The sequence below is a fragment of the Emys orbicularis genome, chromosome 3, assembly GCF_028017835.1.
Source record: "Emys orbicularis isolate rEmyOrb1 chromosome 3, rEmyOrb1.hap1, whole genome shotgun sequence".
NCBI classification, from domain to species: domain Eukaryota; kingdom Metazoa; phylum Chordata; order Testudines; family Emydidae; genus Emys; species Emys orbicularis.
Window position 1 is genome coordinate 191,102,767 of NC_088685.1, and position 26,950 is coordinate 191,129,716.

Below are 26,950 nucleotides of genomic sequence, written 5' to 3' on the forward strand. Positions count from 1 at the left end.
AGCTGCTGCAGGGGGGTTGGGGTTAGCTGGGTTGGGGGTGGCGCAAGGTGGAAGTTTCGCCTAGGGCGCGAAACTTCCTTGCACCGGCCCTGATATGCTGCAGTAAATTTTACAGACTGGGTCTCCCTTCAGCCTAGGACCCCTCCCCCTTAGTTCAGTGTCCTTCAGGTATTCATTGATGTCATGAGCAGAGAGATGGGAGGAGGAGTGAAGTCAAGTATTTTCCTCCCCTCTTCATAATTCAATTTATTGTGCTAGAAACATCCTTGCTGAGTCATGGACATACAGTCTGTTGTGGACATGAAGTTTGTACTGTCTCTGTGATGAAATGTAAATTTCTTGTTTACACTGTCTTGTTGCTGGAGAATGGCTGCTTAAGCAGGTGAGAGCCAGCTGAGGTGTCCGCATGTCTTTGTCTCTGAAAAACTGGTTTGGGCCTGCTTTTCTTCACTTTGGGAATGTTATAACAATGTTATACAGTAGAATCTTGTAACTTTACATACAATATTGCCACACATATTTTACCGGGACATTATTATTTAGCAGATTGACTTTTCCAATGAAATCTTGTATGGTATACTTTGTACAAAATTTGTCAGAGTCTTGTAAAAGTGGTGAACATAATAGTATAGACCGTCACATTGTTCCATAGTGTTTCATATTCAGATTAATGCTCCATCAGATAGGGGATGTCATTTTGTCAGATAAGATCCAGAGCCTTTTAGATAAGGTTCAAAAGCATGGGTGCGAATGTGTGGTGACAACACAGATACAGCTTCATGATGCAAGAGAAGTGAATCATTGTTAAGTTTGATGAAAAGGATACCTCATTCAGTGTTATCAATGCAGAGTCTTCACAATAAATTTTCATCTTAGATTTGGAGGTATTGATGGATGAAACTTCAAAACATGCATTATGTGAGAAGGGTTTTTCTACAGTGCAACTTGTTAAATTCAAGACTGGCTCAAACTGAGCTTCATCAAAACACATCTACACCTACTCTCAAACATGACATTCATGTAAAGCCTCTCCTGGTTACCACAAATCCAAGGCACTAGGTTTCTGTCTGGATTAATATGTATTCCCCTATACTTGTCCTCCAACTGTGTCTCGGGTTGCTTGAAATACTGTATTTATGGATGAGTCTAGTCTTCATTTAAAGCAATGGGTATTACAAATCATGGGACCAGGACATCCCATACTTCTAATGAATCTGCACTTAATGTACTGCCTAGTACACAAGAATGTGTGGTGAATTTTACACCTAAAGGATCATGGCTTGTAAGCTCCACCTGCATGGGGTAACTGCATGTGTCAGGTCTAAAGGGTCCATGTGCAAATTTGCTCTGGTCTCCTGTGTTTGAATCCCTGCACTTTCATATCATCACTGTATAATACATTGGAAGATTTGTGCTCCACACACACCTGGGGGGTGGGGGGGGATAGCTTAGTGGTTTGAGCATTGGCCTGCTAAACCCAGGGTTGTGAGTTCAGTCCTTGAGGGGGCCACTTAGGGATCTGGGGCAAAAATTAGTACTTGGTCCTGCTAGTGAAGGCAGGGGGCTGGACTCGATGACCTTTCAAGGTCCCTTCCAGTTCTAGGAGATAGGATATCTCCATTTATTTATTTATTTATTTATTTATTTGCTGGGTAGTCATTCTGCATTGAAGGATAGTGCACCCTTTGGAACACTTGTTGCATAAAGGAGCAATGGACCTGCCTATGTAGCTCCTTTAGCAGAAGTGCTTTCTTATAGTCCCTTTGATACTCAGTTCTTTGCATTGGCAGTGTTTGAATAGTCAGGGTTTCTCTACCATGACCTGTTGTAGGAATGGAGTGAGGTGTGTATTCTTAAAAGCTGATATACACAGCTGATTTTGTTTTTAGTGTTGTACACCTCAGTATTAAAAGGTGAAATCACACCCAACTCTGAAGTCACAGTACTTCGATCTCAGTATCCTGTTTCACTAAACCCCCTTTTCAAAACAGGTGCTGGTTCATCATAGTCTACAAAGTTTAAGCCTTCCTGTGTATTTTCTTGTAATGGTAAATCATTAATATGGCTTTCCGTGTCTTAGTTACACCAGTATAGAGGCCCACCTATGTTGCTTTCTCCCAAAACTGTGTGTGGAAGGAAGCCTCCTAGGATTTTAAATGAGGAACACAGAATAGGTTTGTCTTGTATCAATACATATTTACTATACTCTTTGCCATTTGCCTATTTTTACGTGCAAATTATGAAGTACTGTAATTTCATTAGGTTTTGGGATGTTGGCTTCAGTCTTCTTGAGGTGAATGGTCACATTTGCTCCACAAGATTTATTTTCTTCTGCCTGAACATCATCCTTAAGATAAAGTTGATTACATGTTTCTGCTTCTGCACTTGGTTCAGGACAATGTCTCCTCGTGTCTGGGGGGGAAAAAGAAGTCTACACGTAGTTTTAAAAAAAAGACGTAAGTTAGAAATGTTGTAAGTTATTTTATGTTTTAAGATCTGGACTTAAAATTCACTGGGCAAGTATGGGTTTTAAACTACTTTTTAGAAGTTTCTACAATTTCCATTCTCACTGAATTGGAGCATCTTCCTCAGGGAATATAGGCCATAGCTAAAAGCCAGGCCTATTACTTCTTAGCTCCTTGGCCAACAATTGTTGGATAAGAAGACGGCAACAATTTAAAAAAAAATCCCTTGGTGCTACTGAGGGGTGTTCATAAGAGGTGTAGATCTAGACTTGCTGACTTGGGCCTCAGCTATGTTCCCACTGAGTTCAGTCAGTGAAAATCAAGAGAGGAGAAGGAAGAGGCTTCTAAATCTGCTTCCTACACTGTTTGCAGCAGTGGAAGAGGAGAAGATAGCTTGCTAAACATGGCCTTAGCTCTACCCTCTTCAGCTCTTCAACCAATGAGTCCAGCTACTCAGATGTGGATGAACCCAAGAGCTCTACTCTTCTCTCATTGCTCCTGTAACTGCGTGGGACAGGAACAGTACAAAATAAACATCTCTCCAGGAGGGAATTGGGAAACAGACACCAAGAGGAAAGGGGGGCAGTAAGGGAGTAGGTAGCAGAGTGGATGCAGAAGATATTGGAGGAAGATATTGGAGTGCCCCAAGGGTCAGTCCTGGGACCGGTTTTGTTCAATATCTTCATTAATGATCTGGAGGATGGCGTGGACTGCACCCTCAGCAAGTGTCCAGATGACACTAAACTGGGAGGAGTGGTAGATACGCTGGAGGGTAGGGATAGGATACAGAGGGACCTAGACAAATTAGAGGATTGGGCCAAAAGAAACCTGATAAGGTTCAACAAGGACAAGTGCAGAGTCCTGCACTTAGGATGGAAGAATCCCATGCACTGCTACAGACTAAGGACTGAACGGCTAGGCAGCAGTTCTGCAGAAAAGGACCTAGGTGTTACAGTGGATGAGACGCTTGATATGAGTCAACAGTGTGCCCTTGTTGCCAAGAAGGCTAATGACATTTTGGGCTGTATAAGTAGGAGCATTGCCAGCAGATCGAGGGACATGATCATTCCCCTCTATTCGGTATTAGTGAGGCCTCATCTGGAGTACTGTGTCCAGTTTTGGGCCCAACACTACAAGAAGGATGTGGAAAAATTGGAAAGAGGCCAGCGGAGGGCAACAAAAATGATTAGGGGGCTGGAGCACATGACTTATGAGGAGAGGCTGAGGGAACTGGAATTGTTTAGTCCGCAGAAGAGAAGAATGAGGGGGGATTTGATAGCTGTTTTCAACTACATGAAAGGGGGTTCCAAAGAGGATGGATCTAGACTATTCTCAGTGGTAGCAGATGACAGAACAAGGAGTAATGGTCTCAAGTTGCAGTGGGGGAGATTTAGGTTGGATATTAGGAAAAACTTTTTCACTAGGAGGGTGGTGAAGCACTGGAATGAGTTACCTAGGGAGGTGGTGGAATCTCCTTCCTTAGAGGTTTTTAAGGACAGGCTTGACGAAGCCGTGGCTGGGATGATTTAGTTGGGGATTGGTCCTGCTTTGAGCAGGGGGTTGGACTAGATGACCTCCTGAGGTCCCTTCCAACCCTGATATTCTATGATTCTATGATAAGCTAGGTACCTCAAAAATTCTTAGAATGGGGTGGAGTAATATGGTGGAGAGTGTAGACGCTGATTTTGTTAGAATGGGGTTTATATTAGTTTCTTTTGGTTGTCAAACCCCCATCATTCAGATGGAATGGTTACTTAACTTACAATAACTGTGATTCTTTGAGTTGGTTTGTGCATGTGAATCCCACTCATGGCACCCCTGCACAAGAGGTTGGATTTTTTTCTATAGCAGTGTGCTCTGGGGTTCATGCATAAGTTCCTCATATTCTCAAGCTCCACCTACTGAGAGCACTAGCAGTGGAGCGACCCCAACCGCAAACCAGCTCCTTCACTGCCCAGAGCCTCAGTAAGACGCCAAGTGCGGGAGTGGAGGGGGGGTTGTTGGCTCCACATGCACAGACCATCTTGAAGAATCACATTTACTGAAAAATAAATAACCGTTTCTTCTTCGAGTTCCTGTGCATGTGGATCCCAATAACAATGACTAACAAGCAGTTTGACTCCTTAGAAGTGTGAGTAAGGAATTTATTAGAACAAAGGTTGTAGGACTGCCTTTCCAACTTGAGCATCCACTCTGGATGAAGCCTGTAAAGAGTAGTGCTTAGACAGCGTATGAACCAAAGACCATGTAGCTGCTCTACGTATTTGTATCAGAGGGACTTGCTGAAATATGCTGCTGAAGAGGCCAGTTCTCTGGTAGAACAAGCTGAAATGTTCAAAGGAGGGTTCCGTTTATTAATCTCATAGGCTGTTCTAAAACAGATGACAATCCAATTAGACAGTCTGAGATTAGATTGATTGATTGATTGATTACAGAGTGGCAGAGATAAGGCAAATCTGAGTTTTCCTAAAAAGTCTTGTTCTGTTTATGTAATATAAAAGGGCTCTTTTAACATGCAAGGTATGAAGTTTTGACTCTGACGGAGAACAATGGGGTCTAGGGACAAAAACTAGGAAGTGAATATACTGTTTAATATGAAAATCCAAAACCACTTTTGGGTTGAATTTAGGATGTGACCTTAATGTGACTCTATCAGCATGAAAATACTGTGTATGGAGGGTTAGACATGAGAGCTTGGATCTCCCTAGCTCCATGGGCAGAAGTAATAGCCATTAAAAATACAGCCTTTGCTGGTAAGTGGTGAATAGAACAGGCTGATAATGGCTCAAAGAGTGGCTCCATCAAAGCTGAAAGCACTAAATTCAAACCCATGGAGTAGGAATTGTTTTAACTGAAGGAAACATGAGATGACTGATAGGAAAAACCTGAAGAATCTGATACCAGTTGTTAGGGGGCTTATTCCTTCACCCTCTCACTTCCCTGGTCCTTCTCGCATGAACAGAGAGCAACAATACCCGAAGTCCAAAGGCGCAAACAATTCGATGTTTATTGGGGTGAACTTTCAGCAAGCATGATTCCAGTTTCCTTCCTTAGTGTCCCCCTTCCCAGCTCTGACACCACAGAGCCTTGCCTATGTCCCTGTTCCTGTTCCCATTCCCTGTTCCCATTCCCCCCCCTTAACAAAACATGATCCCAATTCCCCCAACCCCAGTCCCTGTTCCCATTCCCCCCCACTTCCTGATTGACTGCAGACTATATAGTAAAACTTGAGTTCTGCTTAGCTATACCTTAACCAATCATTTTACTGAAATTTAACTAACCAATCCTAACATACTGTAACATGGTTATTTAACCAATTATAGTCCACCACCTTAATTGGTTTACACCTAACAAAATTAATTATACAGCAGACAAAAACAATTACAGAACCAGACAGAGACCATGCAAATAAACATACAAAACAATACAGAAGCGAGGATTTCACATCCCAGCTATTGATAAGTAAGTTCTTGCCAGACAGGATGCTATCACACTAAGTTTCCTTTTACATCTTCTAGGCTCTTCCCTTTCTCTGGAGGTAATAAAAATATCAGGACAGAATTGTATTCCTAACAGCCCAATAGCACCTTATTTTAATGTGACTAGTTTGGAATGTAAGAATGTGACCGTTCACTTCTTAGCTTATGGCTGCCTCTGCTGCTTAGCCAAAGGCCTTACTTAGCCTAAGAACAGAGCCTCAAACTGTCACAGTACGAGAAGGCCCTTACACAAACAGACAGTGATTTTAATTCTTTCTTTTATACCTCTATAACTAGCTAAGTAATAAAAATACATGTAAATTCTTAAAGTATAGGCCTTTACAGACAGGCCTGAATATCTATATCCTAACACCAGTGAGCGATAAGCTGAAATTGCTGCCAAATGAACCATACTAGAACTTAAACATAAAACCCAGGTGCTTTAAAAATAAAAGATAATCTTATAAAATAAGTAGAAAAGTAGAGGAAGTAGGAATACATCCTTTTGTTTTTGTCCAAATAGAAAATTTCTTCCATTTTGCCATGTATCTTTTCCTAGTGGAGGGTTTTCTACTCTGTAACAACACTGATTGTACTTCTAGAGCACATTCCTTGTCCATTGGCGTTAGCCAAACATCTTCCATGTCATCAAATACAGAGATGCTGCATCCGGATGAAGCACTACACCTGAGTTTTGAGAAATAATGTCTTTTTGGAGAAGAAGGTTATAAATTGGTTCCTTGAAAGGTTGAGGAGATCTGAAAACCAGAACTGACAAGGTAATGCCAGAGCTATGAGGATGACAGGAGCTCTGTCTTGCCTTACTTGTCTTAATACTTTTGAGATTAGTGGAAATGAGAGAGAGACATACTTTAGACATGATGTCCAAGGTATTAGAAAGACATCTCCCAGAGAACCTCGACTCATCCCTCCTCAAGTGCAATTTACTGACTCCGTACAACTTAACCTAGTACTTAAGCTCTTCTCTCCTTCCCTGGGCCAAAAAGAAATAAAATTCCGAAAACCTAAACTATCTACCTTAATCTAAAACTAAATAAAGGAGGAGGAGGAACATTGAGAAGTTCACTCTTTGACAGGGTGGTCAGAAGGAACTGGTTGGTATTTGGGGTCTCTCTGCCTCTTATGCTTTTGGGAAAGGGTGCTTCAGAGCATGAGAAATGCATGCACAAACCCCCTCCTCCCAGAGGATACTGTTAGAGAAAAAAATTCTGAACTCCTCTGAAGGGGTACCAGTACATCATGAGTGGGATCGACATGCACATGAGCTTGAAGTACTGTACTAGTATTGGTATCTGAAAATACTCAAAACCTCCTCTGGAATTTTTTTCAATCCTTTCATTGGAAGAACGTTAGATGGGTGTTCAGAAGCATGGGCAAAAGTGAAACTGAAACAACGTTAATCCTCCTGTTCTGAAAGGGTTGCTTAGTCAGAGTGACTAAACTGTTTGACTAGATTCTCGTCATTGCATCGCTGGGGGTTGTTAAGGGATGATGTGAGTAATCTCTCCTATAGGGACAGCCATCTCACATAATATTTTATAAGGGTGCAGTGTGACATTGGCTTAGGGCCATCACAACTGGAGACATGATTATTTCTTAAGCTACTATAAATTTGGATGAAATTAATACTAATTCTAAGCACTTCTGTAGCACCATTCATCTGTGTATGTCAAAGCACATTACATAAATCATTAATAAAACTTCACATCCCATCAGTGATGTAGGGTAAATAGAATTCCCATTTTTCAAAGGGGGAAATGGAGACACAAATGAGAAGTGACTTGCCCAACATGTAACAGTGAATCATTGGCAGATATGGGAGAGAAACTGAATTCCTGACTTGTATGCCCATATTTTAACCACTAGATACCCTTCCTCTAAACTTTAGAGGAAGGCCAGACTTAGACTTTAAGGCCAGAAGGGACTATCCTGATCCTCTAGTCTGACCTGCACATTGCAGGCCACAGATCCTCACCCACCTACTCCTGTAATAGACCCATAACCTCTGGCTGAGTTACTGAAGTGCTCAAATCATTATTTAAAAACTTAAAGTTACACAGAATCCACCACTTACAGTAATTTAAACCTGCAAGTGACCTGCGCCCCATGGTGCAGATGAAGCCCCCCCCCCCGGGTCTCTGCCAATCTGACCCAGGGGAAAATTTCTTCCAGACCCCAAATATGGCCATCAGTTAGACCCTGAGCATATGGGCAAGACCCACCAGCCAGACACCTGGGAAAGAATTTGCTGTAATAATTCAGAGCCCTCCCTATCTACTACCCCATCACCAGCTGTTGGAGATATTTGCTGCTACCAGTTGCAGACTGACTACATGCCATTGTAGGCAGTCTCCTAGTACCATTCCCTCCATAAACTTATCAAGCTCAGTCTTGAAACAAGTTAGTTATTTTGCCCCCACTGCTCCCCATGGAAGGCTGTTCCAGAACTTCACTCCTCTGATGGTTAGAAACCGTCATCTAATTTCAAGCCTAAACTTGTTGATGGCTAGTTTATATCCATTTGTTTTTTGTGTCCACATTGGTGCTTAACTTAAATAATTCCTCTCCCTTCCTGGCATTTATCTCTCTGATGTATTTATAGAGAGCAATCATATCTCCCCTCAGACTTCTTTTGGTTAGGCTAAACAAGCCAAGCTCTTTGAGTCTTCACTCATAAGGTAGGTTTTCTATTCCTTGAATCATCCTAGTAGCCCTTCTCTGCACCTGTTCCTGTTTGAATTAAGCTTTCATAAATATGAGAGACCAGAATTGCACATAGTATTCCAGATGAGGTCTCACCAGTGTCTTGTGTAATGATACTAACACTTCCCTCTCTCTACTGTAAATACTTTGCCTGATGCATCCTAGGACTGATTTGGCCTTTTCCACAGCTGCATCTCATTGGCAACTCACAGTCTTCCTGTGATCAACCAGTACACCTTTCTCCTCCTCTGTCACTTCCAGCTGATAAGTCCCCAGCTTGTATCAGAAATTCTTGTTGTTAGTCCCTACGTGCATGACCTTACACTTTCCACTATTAAATTTCATCCCATTTCTAATATTCCTGTTTTCAAGATCATCTAGAGCTTCTTGTATGATATTCCAGTCCTTCTGTGTATTGGCAATACCTCCTAACTTTGTATCATCTGCAAATTTAATTAACACACTCCCACTTTTTGTGCCAAGGTCATTAATAAAAATGTTAAATAAAATTGGTCCCAAGACCAATCCCTAAGGAACTCCACCAGTAACGTCCCTCCAACCTGATAGTTCACCTTTCAGTATGACCTGTTGTAGTCTCCTCTTTAACTAGTTCCTTATACACCTTTTAATTCTCATATTAATCCCCATCTGCTCCAATTTAACAAATAATTTCCCATGTGGAACTGCAATCAGATGCCTTACTGAAATTCAGATAGATAAGATCTACTGCATATCCTTTGTCTAAAAAATCACTTATCTTCTCAAAGAAGGAGGTCAGGTTGGTCTGGCACAATCTACCTTTTGTAAAACCATTTTGTATTTTATCTCAATTACTGTTAACCTCTGTCCTTAACTACTTTCAAAATTTGTTCCAAGACCTTGCATACAATGGAGGTCAAACTAATAGGCCTGTAGTTTTCCAGTTCAATTTTGTTTCCCCTTTCTTAAAAATAGGAACTATATTAGCAATTCTTCAGTCATAGGGTACAACCCCCGAGTTTACAGATTCAGTAAAAATCCTTGCTCTTGGGCTTGCAATTTCATGTGTCAGTTCCTTTAATATTCTAGGATGGAGATTATCTGAGCCCCCGATTTAGTCCCATTAAGATGTTTGAGTTTGACTTCGACCTCGGAAGTGGTAATTTCTACTTCCATATCCTCGTTGCCATTAGCCACCCTGTCAGTACTTATGAAAAAGTGAAGCAAAGTATTTGTTTAGGTATTAGACCAGGGGTCGGCAATCTTCAGCATGCGGCCCATCAGGGTAATCCACTGGCAGGCCACGAGACATTTTGTTTACTTTGACCGTCCGCAGGCATGGCCCCCTGCAGCTCCCAGTTGCTGTGGTTCACCGTTCCCAGCCAATGGGAGCTGCGGGAAGCGGTATGGCCTGCGGGCCACTGGGAGCTGCAGGGGGCTGTGCCTGCGGACAGTCAACGTAAACAAAATGTCTCGTGGCCCGCCAGCGGATTACCCTGATAGGCTGCGTGCTGAAGGTTGCCTACCCCTGTGTTAGACCATGCTTAGATTATCTTTAGTCTCCACCCCATCCTCAGTACTTAGTGGTCCCACTTCTTTTTCCCTTGTTTTCTTTTTATTTATATGACTTTAGAACCTTTTACTATTGGTTGTACTTTCCTTTGCAAAGTCCAACTCTGCTTGACTTTTGGCAGTTCTCACTTTATCCCTATACTTTCTGACCTCCAAGAAGTAATTTTCCTTGCTGATCCATCCCATTTTCCATTCCTTGTAGTCCTTCTGCTTTCTCTTAATCACCTGTTTGAGATGCTTGCTCATCTAGCTTGTCTGCAACTCTTCCCTACAATTTCCCCCTCCCGCCCCCGTGCTTGGGATGCAGGCTTCAGTTTGTGCAACTTTGAGTTAAAAGTAATTCCAAGCCTCTTCCACGTTCAGATCCTTGAGTTCTTCAGTCCAGACCACTTCCCTAACAAGTACCCCCAATTTTTTTAAGTTTTCCCTTTTGAAATCAATGACCCTAATTGCAGATCTTTTTTTGCTTATCCTTCTATTTAGATTAAACTGAATTAGCTCATGATCACTGGAACCAAGGCTGTCCACTACAACCAGTTCTTCTATGAGGTCCTCACGACTCATCAATACCAAATCTAAAATGGCATCACCTCTTGTTGGTTCAGTGACTGTTTGGTGAAGAAATCTGTCAGCTATAACATGCTAAAAGATTCTTGAGTGACCCTAATATCCTTGGGGATATACACGTTGGCTTACAAAAGAAAATACTCCTGAGGGGAATTCTGCACCAAAAAAAATAAAAATTATGCACACAATATTTTAAAATTCTGTAAATTTTATTTGTCAATAAATAAATGTGTCTCTGGCAGGGCAGTGGGGAGCACAGGCCACTGGCTGCATTGAGGTGGGAGATCACCCTGAAGGCCCCACCTCCTCCAGTACAGAGACTCGACACAGTGCCAGGGCTGGCCTGCCCCAGAAACACCCCGGGCCCTGCCCCTCTGCGCCAGGTGTGGGTGGGCAGGCTGGCTCAGCAGAATCCAGTGTGTAGGGGCTTAGTGTGGGAGTATCCAGGTGTGGGGTGAGAGGTTTCTGTGTGGGGCAATCTGGGTGCGGGCGGCTCAGTGGGAGATCTGGATGCATAGATCGTTGCATAGATCATTGAGGGGTTCCGGGTGCAGGGGCAATGGGACTTTGCAGGGGATCCAGGTGAAGGTGGTTGGGATTCATGGGTCTGGGTGTGGGGAGATGGGGCTCGGCAAGGGGGTCTGGGTGCGGAAGGGTCCAGGTACTAGGGGAGTGGGGCTTGATGGGGTGGGGGTTCAGGTGCAGCTGGTTGGGGATCAGTGAGATGGGGGTCTGGGTGTGTGGGGCTCATCAGAGGGGTCCAGGTGTAGGGGGGGTAGAGCTTTTCAGGGTGAGAGTTCGATGGGCCTGCTTAACAGGACAGACCCAGTTGCTGCCGAAGCGATGCCACAGGCCGGGCTCCCGCTTCCCCCAGCTATTCCCCTATCCCCTTTTTTTCTCCATCTCCCTTCCCTCACTCCCACATTCCCCCTTCCCCTGCCCTATTCCACCCTCCTTCCTTCCCTATTCCACCCTCCTTCCTTCCCCCCTTCCCTCATTTCCCCCACCCCCACTTACCCAGCCCCACAGTAGGCACTCATTGTTGCACAGAATAGAAAACAGGAAGGCTTACAGCACACAGAAGGGGAAAACGACTGGCACTAGGACCCAGAAGGCAGTGTTCAGCTGCAGAATCAGTGGAGCCGAGACACACACCGCCTCCTTCAGTTGGGCAGCTCTGCACTTGGAGAATGAGGGGGGCAGTGGCATGTAACCCTCTGTACCCCCCATTTCTTGCCTCTGCTTGGAGGGGGACAATCCCCCACCAAAAACTGCACCCATGGTCGCCCCCTACGTGGCTTCCCTTTGCTTCCCTGATGTTTTCTGCAGGGAAACACAGAAAATTGGGGGGGGGGCATTTTCTGTGTGTGCGCAGTCCCGCAGAATTCCCCCAGGAGTAATACAGCCCTCAACCACAGTTCAAGCCAAAATCGTTGCAGTATATGCTCCAATACCCATTGCAGAGATCATATGAGCTACAGAGAAAGAAATCTAAATTCTCTACGCAAAAACAATCAGGGCCACAATCACCCTCGTCTCAGCTTCAAAGTGCCAGTTTGATGGGTTGGGCGAGGTGCCAATCGAACACTCTCCTTACAAGCTCATGCTGGGAAACCCCATTCCTTCTTTTGGAGACTGCCTTTCCCTGTTCCGCAGCACCTGGGAACAGATAACCTCCAACAATTGGGTGCTGGAAATTGTCCAGAGTGGATATGCCATCCACTTCTCCCTTCCTCCTCCAAAACACCTCCTCATCCCTCTTCAGGGACCCTTCCCATGAGAATCTACTATGCTAAGAGGTGGATCATCTCCTCAGCATAGGAGCCATAGAGCCGGTACCCACACATCTTGGGGGCAAAGGCTTTACTCACGTTACTTCCTTATACCAAAGAAAAAGGGAAGTTGGAGACCCATACTGGACCTTAAAGTGCTCAACAGATATGTAAAAGCACAAAAATTCAAGATGGTTACACTGTCAACGATTATCTTAGTCCCCGTTGGAAAAAGGGGACAGGTTCTCGGCCCTCGTCCTTCAAGATGTGTATTTTCAAATCTCTATCATACCAAGACACAGGCGTTACCTCAGGTTCATGCTAGGCCAGGAACACTACCAGTACAGAGTACTTCCTTTTGGCCTTGTATTGGCCCTGAGGGTGTTCTCCAAAGTCCTTCTATGCTCTCAGGGGATCATGGATTTTTCCCTACCTGGACAATTGCCTTCTCAGGGCGTGGTCTTTTGCAGAGGCCCAACAAGTCGCTCAGACCATGCAAGACTTATTTCTAAAACTGGGCCTACAAATCAACAAACAAGTCATCCTTAACACCAGTTCAAAAAGTAGAGTTTATAGGAGCTGACCTCAACTCAGTTCAGGCAAAGGCGCTCCTACCACATCACAGATTTCTCAGTCTCTCCTTGTTGGTAGAGACAATACAATCCAGCTCTCAAATCTTGGCCAGGCACTGCCTTCAGCTTCTGGGGCACTTGGCTGTGGGCACAACAGTCATTGCTCGTGCCAGACTACACATGAGATGTCTTCAAGCATGGGTGGGCTCGGTATACATACCAAAGAGAGACAATATAAACAAGCTCCTGTCTATGCCCAGCGTAGCAAACAGTCCTTGAACTGGTGGAAGGACCCAGCGAATGTCTGCATGGGGATTCCATTTGCCTAATCTCCCCCATCCCTTCATCTGGCCACTGACACATCCCTCATAGGAAGGGGAGCGCTCAATGGTTGCACTGTTCACGGCAAATGGTCTCTGTCAGAGATGCATCTCAACACCAACTTACTTGAGCTCAGAGCGGTTTGAAATGTGTGTGCTCAGTTCCTCCCGCTGATCATGAACACGCACATGAAAGTCATTATGGACAACATGGCCAGTATGTACAACATAAACTGGCAAGGAGCTCCCAGGTCTCATTCCTTATGTACAGAAAGCTAGGGAATTGGTGCATCTCACACAATGTCCTAATATCAGTGGCGTACCTACCGGGAATATACAACACGACAGCCGACAGCCTCAGCTGCAAGTTCCTGCTTGATCACGAATGGGAAGTAGAGTCAACTATTCTACATGATATATTCAGGCAATGGGGGTAGCCAGAGAGAGACTTGTTTGCTACCTACCAGAGAAAGAAATGTCCGCAGTACAGCTCCAGACCGGGGATGAGACGACACTCCAGGGAAGACGTTCTCCTCCTCCCTTGGAACAAGGGCCTTCTTTACACCTTTCCTCCATTCCCTCTATTACTAAAGGTGCTGTTGGAGACAAAAAAGGAAAAAGCAAATATTCTGATTGCTCCCACATGTCCCAGACAGATATGGTACTCTTACCTGTCCCAGCTGGCGTTGTGTCCACCGGTGATTCTACCATCACTCCCTACCTTCTGTCACAGAATAAGAGTCTCACCCTTCACCCCAATTTATGGATCCTACATCTCAAAGTGTGGCTCCTTCTTGTTTCCAGCACATAGAGACATCCTGCTTGGAGGAAATACAGGAGGTACTATTGCACAGTAGAAAGGGTTCTCCTCATCACACCTACCTGCAGAAATGGAAGAGATTCCAGATATGTGACTTGAGGTTAAATATATATTACCTTTTGTAATAGGTAGATCTTACTTTTTAATTAAGGCTGCATTTAATTGAAGGTCACTAACTTTAATATTTCAATACTTGAAATACTCTTTGTACTATTGACATGTACATTTTTAAGAAAAGTCAAGTTTTTTTTTTAATTTCAGTTTTTGATGATGAAGAAGAAAGCAAGTTGTCCTATACAGAGATTCATCAGGAGTACAAAGCTCTGGTGAGTATTATTCAACAATGACTAGGGTGTAGGAATCTGGAGCATAGGTATGGGCATATTGGATCAGTAGTAGTTCATTTAGTCCAGTCTCTTGTCTCTGACAGTGGCCAGTACCAGATGTGTTAGGGGAATATGTGAGAACCTCATGGTTATTCCATTTTTGTCCACTAACTCATAGGTGACATTTCTTCCTAAACCTAAGCCTTAGTAGTTGACTTATACCCTGAAGTGTGAAGGTTCATATACCGTCTAAAAACAGTTTTATTCTACTTAATGTAACTGTGTATGTCTTCACTATTTCTATAAATAAAGAATTCTTTTATGAATCCTGCTAAATTTTTGGCCTTAGTGATCTCTTGTGACAGCGAGTTCTACAAGTTAATTATGCATTATGAAGTATGTATTTCCTTTATCAATTTTAAATTTGTTGCCTTTCAACTTAATTAAATATTTCCTTGTTCTTGTATTATGGGAGGATAAGTAGGAGGAGCTGATTTACCCTTTTAAAACTTTATTATTTTGTTTACCTCTCATGAATCATCTTATTTGTGTAGACTAAAAAATACCAAACTTTTCAATCTTTTTGTTTTTGGAAGTCTTTCCATAACTCATTATTTTCAGTGCCTGTCTCTGAATTCCTTATTTTTTGAGCTAGGGTGACTAGAACTGAACACAGCATTTCAGGTGAGGGTGATTTATATAATTTCCAACCCTCTGGTTTCACTTTGGTTATGGTAGAGTCCATCTCATCCATATAGGCTCTCTCCAAAAAAGTTTCTCAGTGCCTAATAGATGTAATACTCTACTCTGTAAACCATGCATTGGGATTCTGAAATTCCTCCTGTTTAGCTGGACATAAACCGTTTTCATAATACTCTAAATTGACTTTGTGGGATCTATTTGTGACACCTACTTTTTGTCAATGGCATAAAATGTAACATAACCAGAGGTTCCTTCCCCACACGCACTGGAAATGTAAGAACATGAGAATGGCCATACTGGGTCAGACCAAAGGTCCATCCAGCCCAGTATCCTGTCTACCGACAGTGGCCAATACCAGGTGCCCCAGAGGGAGTGAACCTAACAGGTAATGATCAAGTGAACTCTCTCCTGCCATCCATCTCCACCCTTTGACAAACAGAGGCTAGGGACACCATTCCTTACCCATCCTGGCTAATAGCCATTAATGGACTTAACCTCCATGAATTTATCTAGTTCTCTTTTAAACCCTGTTATAGTCCTAGCCTTCACAACCTCCTCAGGCAAGGAGTTCCACAGGTTGAATGTGCGCTGTGTTAAGAAGAACTTCCCTTTATTTGTTTTAAACCTGCTGCCCATTAATTTCATTTGGTGGCCCCTAGTTCTTGTATTATGGGAACAAGTAAATAACTTTTCCTTATTCACTTTCTCCACACCACTCATGATTTTATATACCTCTATCATTTCCCCCCTTAGTCTCCTCTTTTCCAAGCTGAAAAGTCCTACCCTCTTTAATCGCTCCTCATATGGGAACCGTTCCAAACCCCTAATCATTTTAGTTGCCCTTTTCTGAACTTTTTCTAATGCCAGTATATCTTTTTTGAGATGAGGAGACCACATCTGTACACAATATTCAAGATGTGGGCATACCATGGATTTATATAAGGGCAATAAGATATTCTCCGTCTTATTCTCTATCCCCTTTTGAATGATTCCTAACATCATGTTTGCTTTTTTGACTGCTGCTGCACACTGCGTGGACGTCTTCAGAGAACTATCCATGATGACTCCAAGATCTCTTTCCTGATTAGTTGTAGTTAAATTAGCCCCCATCATATTGTATGTATAGTTGGGGTTATTTTTTCCAATGTGCATTACTTTACATTTATCCACATTAAATTTTCATTTTGTTGCCTAATCACTTAGTTTTGTGAGATCTTTTTGAAGTTCTTCACAGTCTGCTTTGGTCTTAACTATCTTGAGCAGTTTAGTATCTAGATGTACCTAGATGTTTAAAGAGATCTAGCACTTTCAATCATAGTAAGAAAGACACAAAATGCCTCTCCCAAGCATCACATATAGCTATTGAAGTTGTGATTGCATCTAAGGAATTGGACATTTAAATAAGTAAGGAAATAGTGTTTTCTTTACTCAGTTGTGCACTTGCAAGACTGTTACTGCTGGCAGTTATAGTGGTGCAAAAGTCTATTTATCAGACAAAGGAAATTTACATCAGAATGTGTGCAAGTTTTAGTTGTTTGTAATTTTGTTTTACTGGCTCTCTGTTCTCCAATCTTAGTAAAGTGATGATTCTTCCCTGATAACTAACCACATGCAAAATTTGAATTTTTAAAGTTATTTTAATTTTTGAATATTTAAAAAATATCAGAACACTCTCTTAAAGCAGAAAATAAGTATTTCTCCAAAATACTCATCTCTGCATATTCCCATATTGCCCATACCCTTTCACACAGTCATGGCATAAACTTGTCATACTTTATGGCCTGGGAGTGGATTCCATTCTTCCCACCTCAGCAGAAATTTCATGCTCAAATCCCATTGTCTTGAAACAGGGACCAGGATTTGGCAAGGTCCTAGCAGTTGGCCTATATTTTACTGCCTTCTTGGACCCTGTTCAGGTTACTATTCTTCAAGTACACAGTGTGGTAGTGTCATGTTGATGTCCATTTTTAAGATCCATTAAATTTTATACAAGATCTTTTTCTTGAATTTGGCCATTGTAGGGCATGCTCCAAACACACATACATAGAAATCATGGGGTAAACTGTGTATTCAAATGGTATCAATTCAGATTGGATTCCTTAAGTCCCAGACTTTGAAGTTTCTCCAGAATCCAAACAAAGCATAATGAATAAACGTAAAATATATTAGTTTTAGGCATTCATTTAAATTATCGTCTTGTAATTTGTGTGGACATTTATTTTCTTCCAATTCAGAAAAAAAAAATTGTCCATACACAGACTCTGAATGTCCTGTCCGTTGTTTAAAATTAGAAAACCCTAATGCAATACAGTCAGTCCACCCCTTTTAACAATCAACAACACGATCAAATACTAATATCCCCATACACTGGTCTGTACCTTAATCCCTCTATATTTCTTCAGAGGTGAGCTAAAACAAACGGGCCCTACAACATGCCTTGAAAGTTCATAAACCTGTGCTATTTTGTACAAAGTGTAGGGGGCTTTCTTGAGTCATGAGCCCTTATGCAAAACACCAAGTTAAATCCCTGTCTTATTATATGCGGGTGAGAGGCTAGCATCAGTGCCTCCACTAACTGCAAATGAGGCAGTGTCAAAAGTAGGTTGATACCAGGCCATTTAGGTCTAAGTACCAAAACCTTAAAATCTAATCTGATATTTCATTTATACTTCTCAATATCCATGTTCTGTATCACATTTTAGATTAAAATATTGTTCTTATCAAGAAACTTTGATACACAACTGTATCTTTTTTAGTGTTACCACATTTTCTTCAATTACACTGACCTAGTCTCTAGCTAAAATACTACTTGCATTCATAGACTTGAGAGTTTGGTATCCACTATTTAGTCAAGCTGACAATCAGAGTCCTGGCTGGAATCTGTGATGTATGCCTTCTATTTTGTTCAACAGCTCTGGTAAAGTTTTCTAATTAACTCACTAATATGAGCATTGAAAACCACTGTGGATTTCTGGAGGATACTACATACCAGCAAGTTTCTGAGATTTTCACTATAACTAATTTTCTTAATAATATTGCAGTGACTTTCAAATGAATCAAGATACTGTAAAAAAATAAAAATCACAATAGCAAAATAATGTATTGACAATTAGTATGGTTTGACAGGTGAGTTTAAAAGTTTGGTGACTTATATGTCTATGTGTTGGGGTAAAAATTACACTGCTCTATAGCCAAAATGCTTCTGAAATAAATGTAGTCAAACTTTACTAATTCTGGGTCACTGAGAATGAAAATGATGCTTAAAATTGTTGATTGGCTCTAGTTTTCAAGATATGCTATTGGGTCAGTATATACGACCCTTGACTTGGGAATGGCGGAGGATAAGTGAGTTATAAAGGGAAGGGATCTCAATTTAAACCAGAAATGACTAAAATACATCTTTGACTGGATCTATGAATAAATCTATGACTGGGTTTGGACAGTACTTGCTTTTTAGGCAAAACAATGAATGATGCAATCTGAAGCTGGTATTGCGTCATACATGATATGAATTGCATCATGTTATTCCTAGAAGTCATGGATGATGCAATCATAACAAAGCTTACATCACTCTGCTGAACAAATTGCCCTAGATCAGCTCTAGAAATCATACAGTGTCGTGCTCTCTTATTTGTCAGTGTTTGATTTTGCAAAGGGACACATTTCTGTTTAGCCAAAGTGAGCAGAGATGCCTCGAACTTGTGTGAACAGTGCAGATAACTTCTGCTATGTTTGTGGTGAAGTGACTTTTGCATCACAAAAGCGCAGTATAACCACTATGGTTAAGAAAGCCTATCGCCTTTATTTTGGCTGCAAAATTGGAGATCAGGACAAGAGGTGGGCCCCACACATATGCTGCAACACTTGTGCAACAAATCTTCGCCAGTGGTTGAACAGGAAAAGGAAATCTATGCCTTTTGCAGTGCCAATGATTTGGAGAGAGCCAACAGATCGTACCAGCAATTGTTACTTCTGCATGGTGCCTCCAGTTGGGAAAGGTGTGTCAAAGAAGAAAAAGTGGACTGTGCATTATCCAACATTCCATCAGCTATACGCCCAGTACCCCACGGAGAAGGACTGCCGGTTCCTGATGCACCAGAATTATTCTCACTTGAGTCAGACGAGGAAGAGGATGAAACTTCTGGTCCTGAACCATCAATGTCACAGGACCCACATTTTCTCCCATCCTCCTCCTCTGAACCACACCTCATAACACAAGGTGAACTGAATGACCTTGTCAGGGATTTGGAACTACCCAAGAGTAAGGCAGAGCTGTTGGGCTCCAGACTACAGCAGTGGAATCTCCTGGCAGGTGATGTTAGGGTTTCCATGTTCCGTGACCGTCAAAAGGATCTTGTCCCATTCTTCTTCATGGAAGGTGATCTTGTAGCCTGCAACAACATCGATGGTGTGATGGCAGCCCTCAACATCGTTCACGATCCAGATGAGTGGAGACTGTTCATTGATTCATCGAAGACGAGTCTTAAAGCTGTTTTACTGCATAATGGCAATGTTTTGCCATCAATTCCAGTTGGTCATGCAGTCCATATGAAGGAAACCTATGACAACATGAAACAACTTTTGAGGTGCATAAACTATGACCAACATCAGTGGCAGCTTTGTGGCGATTTGAAGGTTGTTGCTCTCTTGCTTGGTCTGCAGACTGGATACACAAAGTACTGCTGTTTTCTCTGCGAATGGGATAGTCGTGCAAGAGATTCCCACTACATCAAGAAAGATTGGCCACTCCAACAGTCATTGGAGCCTGGGAGGAAAAGTGTTCAGCATCCACCACTTGTTGAATCAAGGAAGATTTTGTTACCACCCTTACACATCAAGCTGGGTCTGATGAAGAACTTTGTCAAGCCCATTGACAAAACACAAGCAGCTTTCAAGTACCTCCGTGGAAAATTTCCAAGGTTAAGTGAAGCTAAGATAAAGGAAGGTGTCTTTGTTGGTCCTCAGATTCGTGAACTTCTTCGAGATGATGCATTTGACCATGCACTGCGTGGCAAGGAAAAGACGGCATGGAAAGCCTTCCAGTTAGTGGCAATAAATTTTCTCTGAAACAACAAGGCAGACAACTACAGTTTGTTGGTGGAAAACCTCCTCAAGGCATACAAAAGCCTTGGTTGCAACATGTCACTAAAGATACATTTTTTGCACTCTCATCTAGATTTTTTTTCCACCGAACTGCGGAGCAGTGAGCGACGAGCACGGCGAGCGATTTCACCAGGACATTGCAATAATGGAGAAACGCTATCAGGGCAAATGGAGCCCATCAATGCTTGCAGACTATTGCTGGACAGTGACAAGAGATGCTCCATTTAATGAATACAAGAGACAAGCCAAGAAGCGCCGAGTAGACACTGAATAGGACTAAACTATGTACATAATAGTTTTTTGCCTTTTGTTTCATAATACATTTTATTTATATAACCCTTTTGCTGATTTTTAAAGTGTTACCTAAACAGGACAGGTGAAATATTATCATGTAAAGCAACCATAAACACATGAAAAGACCTAGGTTTACAATTTATGATTAAAACTCTACTATCTACACAATATACATAGACATAAAATGTAAAAACTTAAATATCTTAGAAACAGTAGCCAATCAGTTGTTTTAATTGTCATATTTGAATTCAGCACATCAAAATACATAATAAATAGCACATTTTATCTCTGAAGCAGACGACTTCTCAAAAATTGTAGACCAGTGTTATTAGAAGGTAAGACTCATAATTTTTTGTAGGTTGAAAAACTGCTAGAAGGTTATCTTAAGGAAATTGGAATTAATGAAGAGACATTTCAAGAAGCGTGTTCATCTCCTCTTGCGAAGTCACATACGTCACAGGTATATTTTTCTTTGTTATGCTGTTATAGTCCACAGTAATGGCTGGATTTTAATTGATAATCTGTTAATTTTCTATTTCCACTAATATAGCATTACAGGTCCTTTTTTGCAGAAAATTTTTCATTTTCTAAAATTCTATAATAAATTAGACTCATAGACTCATAGACTTTAAGGTCAGAAGGGACCAATATGGTCATCTAGTCTGACCTCCCGCATGATGCAGGCCACAAAAGCTGACCCACCCACAACAGAATCTTCCAGCCTGTGACCCCTGCCCTATGCTGCGGAGGAAGGCGAAAAACCTCCAGGGCCTCTGCCAATCTACCCTGGAGGAAAATTCCTTCCCGACCCCAAATATGGCGATCAGCAGTACCCCGAGCATACAGGCAAGATTCTACAGCCGGACCCTCATTTTACCCGCGATTGCACGTTAATGCCTAATTGACTGTAATCACGTTATCCCTTCAAACCATTCCCTCCATAAACTTATCAAGCCTAATCTTGAAGCCAGAAAGGTCTTTCGCCCCCACCGTTTCCCTCGGAAGGCTGTTCCAAAATTTCACCCCTCTGACGGTTAGAAACCTTCTTCTAATTTCAAGCCTAAACTTCCCCACGGCCAGTTTATATCCATTCATTCTCGTGTCCACATTACTACTGAGCTGAAATAATTCCTCTCCCTCCTTGGTATTAATCCCTTTGATATATTTAAAGATAGCAATCATATCCCCCCTCAGCCTTCTTTTGGTTAGGCTAAACAAACCGAGCTCCTCGAGTCTCCTTTCATAGGAAAGGTTTTCCATTCCTCGGATCATCCTAGTGGCCCTTCTCTGTACCCGTTCCAGTTTGAGTTCATCCTTTTTAAACATAGGAGACCAGAACTGCACACAGTATTCCATATGAGGTCTCACCAGCGCCTTGTATAACGGAAGGAGCACCTCCCTGTCCCTACTAGAAATACCTCGCCTAACGCATCCCAAAATCGCATTAGCTTTTTTCACAGCCACGTCACATTGCCGACTCATAGTCATCCTGCGATCAACCAGGACTCCGAGGTCCTTCTCCTCCTCCGTCACTTCCAACCTATGCGTCCCTAACTTATAACTAAAATTCTTATTAGTCATCCCTAAATGCATCACCTTACACTTCTCACTATTAAATCTCATCCTATTATTTTTACTCCAATTTACAAGGTCATCCAAGTCTCTCTGCAGAATATCCCGATCCTTCTCCGAATTGGCAATACCTCCCAACTTTGTGTCATCCGCAAACTTTATCAGCCCACTCCTACATTCGGTTCCGAGGTCAGTAACGAATAGATTAAATAAAATCGGACCCAAAACCGAACCTTGAGGAACCCCACTGGTAACCTCCGTCCAACCCGACAGTTCACCTTTCAGTACTACCCGCTGCAGTCTCCCCTTTAACCAGTTTTTTATCCACCTCTGGAATTTCATATTGATCCCCATCTTTTCCAATTTAACCAATAATTCCTCGTGCGGCACAGTATCAAACGCTTTACTAAAATCGAGGTAAATTAGATCCACCGCATTTCCTTTATCTAGAAGGTCTGTTACTTTCTCAAAGAAGGAGATCAAGTTGGTTTGGCACGATCTGCCTTTCGTAAACCCATGTTGTAATTTGTCCCAATTGCCATTCACCTCAAGGTCCTTAACTACTTTTTCCTTCAAAATTTTTTCCAAGACCTTGCATACTACAGAAGTTAAACTAACAGGTCTGTAGTTACCCGGGTCACTTTTTTTCCCCTTCTTAAAAATAGGAACCACATTAGCTATTTTCCAGTCCATCGGTACCACCCCCGAGTTTACAGATTTATTAAAAATTATCGCCAAGGGACTTGCAATTTCTCGCGCCAGCTCCTTCAATATTCTAGGATGGAGATCATCCGGTCCGCCCGATTTAGTCCCATTTAGCTGGTCAAGTTTGGCTTCCACCTCTGATACTGTAATGTCAATCGCCCCTCCTTTATTCCCCTGTGTCCCGCTCCCTCTATTCCTAAGCCCTTCATTAGCCTTATTAAACACCGACGCAAAATATTCATTTAGATATTGTGCCATGCCTAGATTATCCTTAATCTCCACTCCATTTACATGCTTCAGCGGTCCCACTTCCTCTTTCTTTGTTTTCTTCCTATTTATATGGCTATAAAACCTCTTACTATTGGATTTAATTCCCCTCGCGAGGTCCAACTCTACACGGCTTTTGGCCTTTCTCACCGCATCCCTACATGCTCTGACCTCAATAAGGTAGGTTTCCTTGCCGATCTGCCCCCTCTTCCATTCTTTGTACGCTTTCTGTTTTTTCTTAATCGCCCCTTTGAGACGCCCGCTCATCCAGCTAGGTCTAATTCTCCTGCCCACTAACCGTTTCCCCTTTCTCGGGATCCAGGCCTCGGACAGCTCGTGCAACTTCAGCTTGAAATAATCCCAGGCCTCATCTGCCTTTAGCTCTCTAAGTATGTTAGCCCAATCCATTTCCCTAAGTAGTTGCCTTAATTTATTAAAGTTGGCCTTTTTGAAATCGTAAACCTTAGTCACAGTTTTATTTCTGTTAATCCTTCCATTTAGTTTAAACCGAATCAGCTCATGGTCACTCGAGCCAAGGTTGTCCCCTACTATCATTTCCTCAACTAGGTCCTCACTACTCACCAGCACCAAATCTAAAATGGCATCCCCCCTCGTCGGTTCAGCTACTACTTGCTGAAGGAATTCATCTGCTAACACGTCTAGGAACATCTGAGCCCTATTATTGTTACTAGCATTTGTTCCCCAATCTATGTCCGGGAAGTTAAAGTCCCCCATGATCACACAGCTCTTATTAGTTTTTACTTCCTTAAAAACATTAAATAGTTCTTTGTCCGCATCCAGGCTAGATCCCGGCGGTCTATAACACACCCCAAGCAGTATCTCAGGGGAGGCTCTAGTAGTTCTTTTACCCAGTGTAATCATTGCCCAGACAGTCTCTGTCTTATCCATTCCATCACTTATTATTTCTTTACATTTTAGTTCATTATTCACATACAGTGCCACACCCCCACCTTTACCTTTTTTCCGGTCATTCCTAAACAGCACATACCCTTCCATACCTGTACTCCAGTCATGACTACCGTTCCACCATGTTTCGGTTATTCCTACGATATCAGGTTTCATTTCTTGGACCAGGAGCTCCAGTTCCTCCATTTTGTTACCTAGGCTTCTCGCATTGGTGTATAAACATCTTACCGTATGCTGTCTATCCTTTCTCCCATTAGTTATGCACTTTGGTACGGACCCCCTAGTGTCCATCCGCCCCCTCCTTCTAATGTCCAATTCCCTACCCCTATCTATATCTGTGCTTATCTCTTTTCCCTCATTTTCAGTGTTGGAATCTGGCGTGGAGATTAACTGGACATCTCCCAACCTTCTCCCCCAAGTTCCTAGTTTAAAGCCCTTTTGATGAGATGAGCCAGCCTCCCTCCCAGAAGTCTATTTCCTTCCCTACTCAGGTGAAGTCCATCCCGCGAGAACAGCTGTCTGTCCCCGAACGCCTCCCAGTGGCCATACATCCCAAAGCCCTCCTTATAGCACCACTCCCTCAGCCAGCTATTTATCCTCACAATTCTGTCTGCCCTTTGCTGTCCTTCTCTAGGAACAGGCAGAATCCCACTGAAGATAATCTGAGCCTCAACTTCCTTAAGCATCTTCCCCAGCCTGGCATAATCTCCCTTGATTCTCTCTAGCGAGAACCTAGCCGTGTCATTCGTTCCTACATGAAGGATGATCAAGGGGTTCTTACCTGCTCCCTTTAGGATCCTTTTCAACCGCAGGTCCACATCCCGTATCTTAGCGCCCGGCAGACAGCACACCCTTCTGTTTTCTGGGTCCGCCCTGGTCACTGGCCTGTCTAACCTCCTCAGTAAAGAGTCCCCAATCACATACACCTGCCTTTGCCTAGGGGCAGCGCAATCTACCAGTCTATCCCCTGTTCCCTGCGGCCGTAACTCCTGTCTGTCTCCATTTACCCTTATAGTCCCCCTATTGCCATCCTGTATCCTCCCGGGGCCGAGTATTGATGCCGTCTCCATCAACTCCTCCCCCCTTTCTATTGGACTAGCCGCCCTTCTTTTCTTCCTTTGCCTCCCACCATCAGTTACCACCTGCTGTGTCCCCTCCTCGTTAGCCAAACACCCAAACCTGTTCCTGAGTTCTATTTCCCCCTCACTAGCTCTCCTTTTCCTTGGCCTGCTTCTCACGGTCACATGTTTCCACTGCTCTTGTTCTCCCCCCGACATTTCCCCCTCACAGACCCTAGCCCCCGCTTCCACCTGCACCCCTGAGCATTCCCCCTCAATTACCCCTTGCCTTTGCTCCATTAGCTGTTCAAACCCCCTTCTAAACTCTACCAGGGTCTCTACCTGCATCTCCAACCCCCGAACCTTTTCCTCTAACAGAGCAAGTAGGCGGCATTTCATACAAACATACCTCTGATCTGTTCCACCTCCTAGTACTATATACATACCGCAGCTGCTACATGCTTTCATCTGCATTGTGTCCCCTGCTGCCTGGCTCATGGCTGCTATGGTCTCTGCCTGCAGTCTCTGAGGGAACAAAGCACACCGACCGCCGCGCCCTCCTGCCTCCCACTTAAACTCCCCTGTTAGCCGACCGCTGCTCGCTGCTAGCTGCTCGCTGCTTGGCTGGGAGGCCTCTTTTATAGGTCCCCTAATCAGCCAAGCTCCGCCCCCTAATCAGGGCTCGGGGCTCAGCACACTGCCCCTACAGGCCTCTACACATACAAGCACCACAAAGACAGACGCAAGTACAGATACCTTCTCCTCCAATGAGACTCACTCCCACTTAAACTCCCCTGTTAGCCGCCCTGTTTGCCGACCGCTGCTCGCTGTCGGCAAACACCCATCAGCTATGAATTGTGGCTAGCAAATTACTTCTGCAGTTTTAATTTAGATCAGTGGTGTCACTTGAAGGCCATATATTTGTATGTGGCATCAAAAACTTCTTATCAAAATTTGTTTCCTGTGTTTTGTATTTTTTTAATTAATTTTTAAGTTGTATTAACTACACAATACAAATGAATTAAAGTTAACTATGAAAGCCATACAACTATGGCTGTATTTTAAAGAAGACTTATTGAGGGCGCAGGAACAAACCATCCCGATGTGCAGAAAGAATAGCAAATATGGCAGGCAACCAGCTTGGCTCATCAGTGAAATCTTCAGGGAGCTTAAACACAAAAAGGAAGCTTACAAGAAATGGAAACTTGGACAGATGACCAGGGAGGAGTATAAAAATATTGCTTGAGCATGCAAGGCTGTAATCAGGAAGGCCAAAACACAACTGGAGGTGCAGCTAGCAAGGGATGTGAAGGGTAACAAGAAGGGTTTCTACAGGTATGTTAGCAACAAGAAAAAGGTCAGGGAAAGTGTGGGACCCATAATGAATGGGGGAGGTAACCTAGTGACAGATGATGTGGAAAAAGCTGAAGTACTCAATGCTTTTTTTTGCCTCGGTTTTCATAGACAGGGTCAGCTCCCACACTGCTGTCCTGGGCAACACAGTATGGGGAGGAGGTGAGCAACCCTCAGTGGTGAAAGAACAGGTTAAGGACAATTTAGAAAAGCTGGACATGCACAAGTCTATGGGTCCAGATCTAATGCATCCTAGGGTGCTGAGGGAATTAGCTGATGTGATTGCAGAGCCATTGGCCATTATCTTTGAAAACTCGTGGCGATTGGGGGAGGTCCCTGACAATTGGAAAAAGGCAAATATAGTGCCCATCTT

At 43.0% G+C, this 26,950-nt stretch overlaps 1 protein-coding gene across 1 annotated transcript in view; it reads left to right on the forward strand.

The window, feature by feature from the left end:
• CFAP36 (cilia and flagella associated protein 36) overlaps positions 1-26,950 on the forward strand; it is a 130,247-nt gene that overhangs the window by 26,024 nt on the left and 77,273 nt on the right. Inside the window, exons 2-3 of the mRNA XM_065400889.1 lie at positions 14,532-14,596; positions 21,054-21,155. Of these exons, the coding sequence (XP_065256961.1) occupies positions 14,532-14,596; positions 21,054-21,155 (167 nt within the window). The remainder of the gene's footprint in view (positions 1-14,531; positions 14,597-21,053; positions 21,156-26,950) is intronic.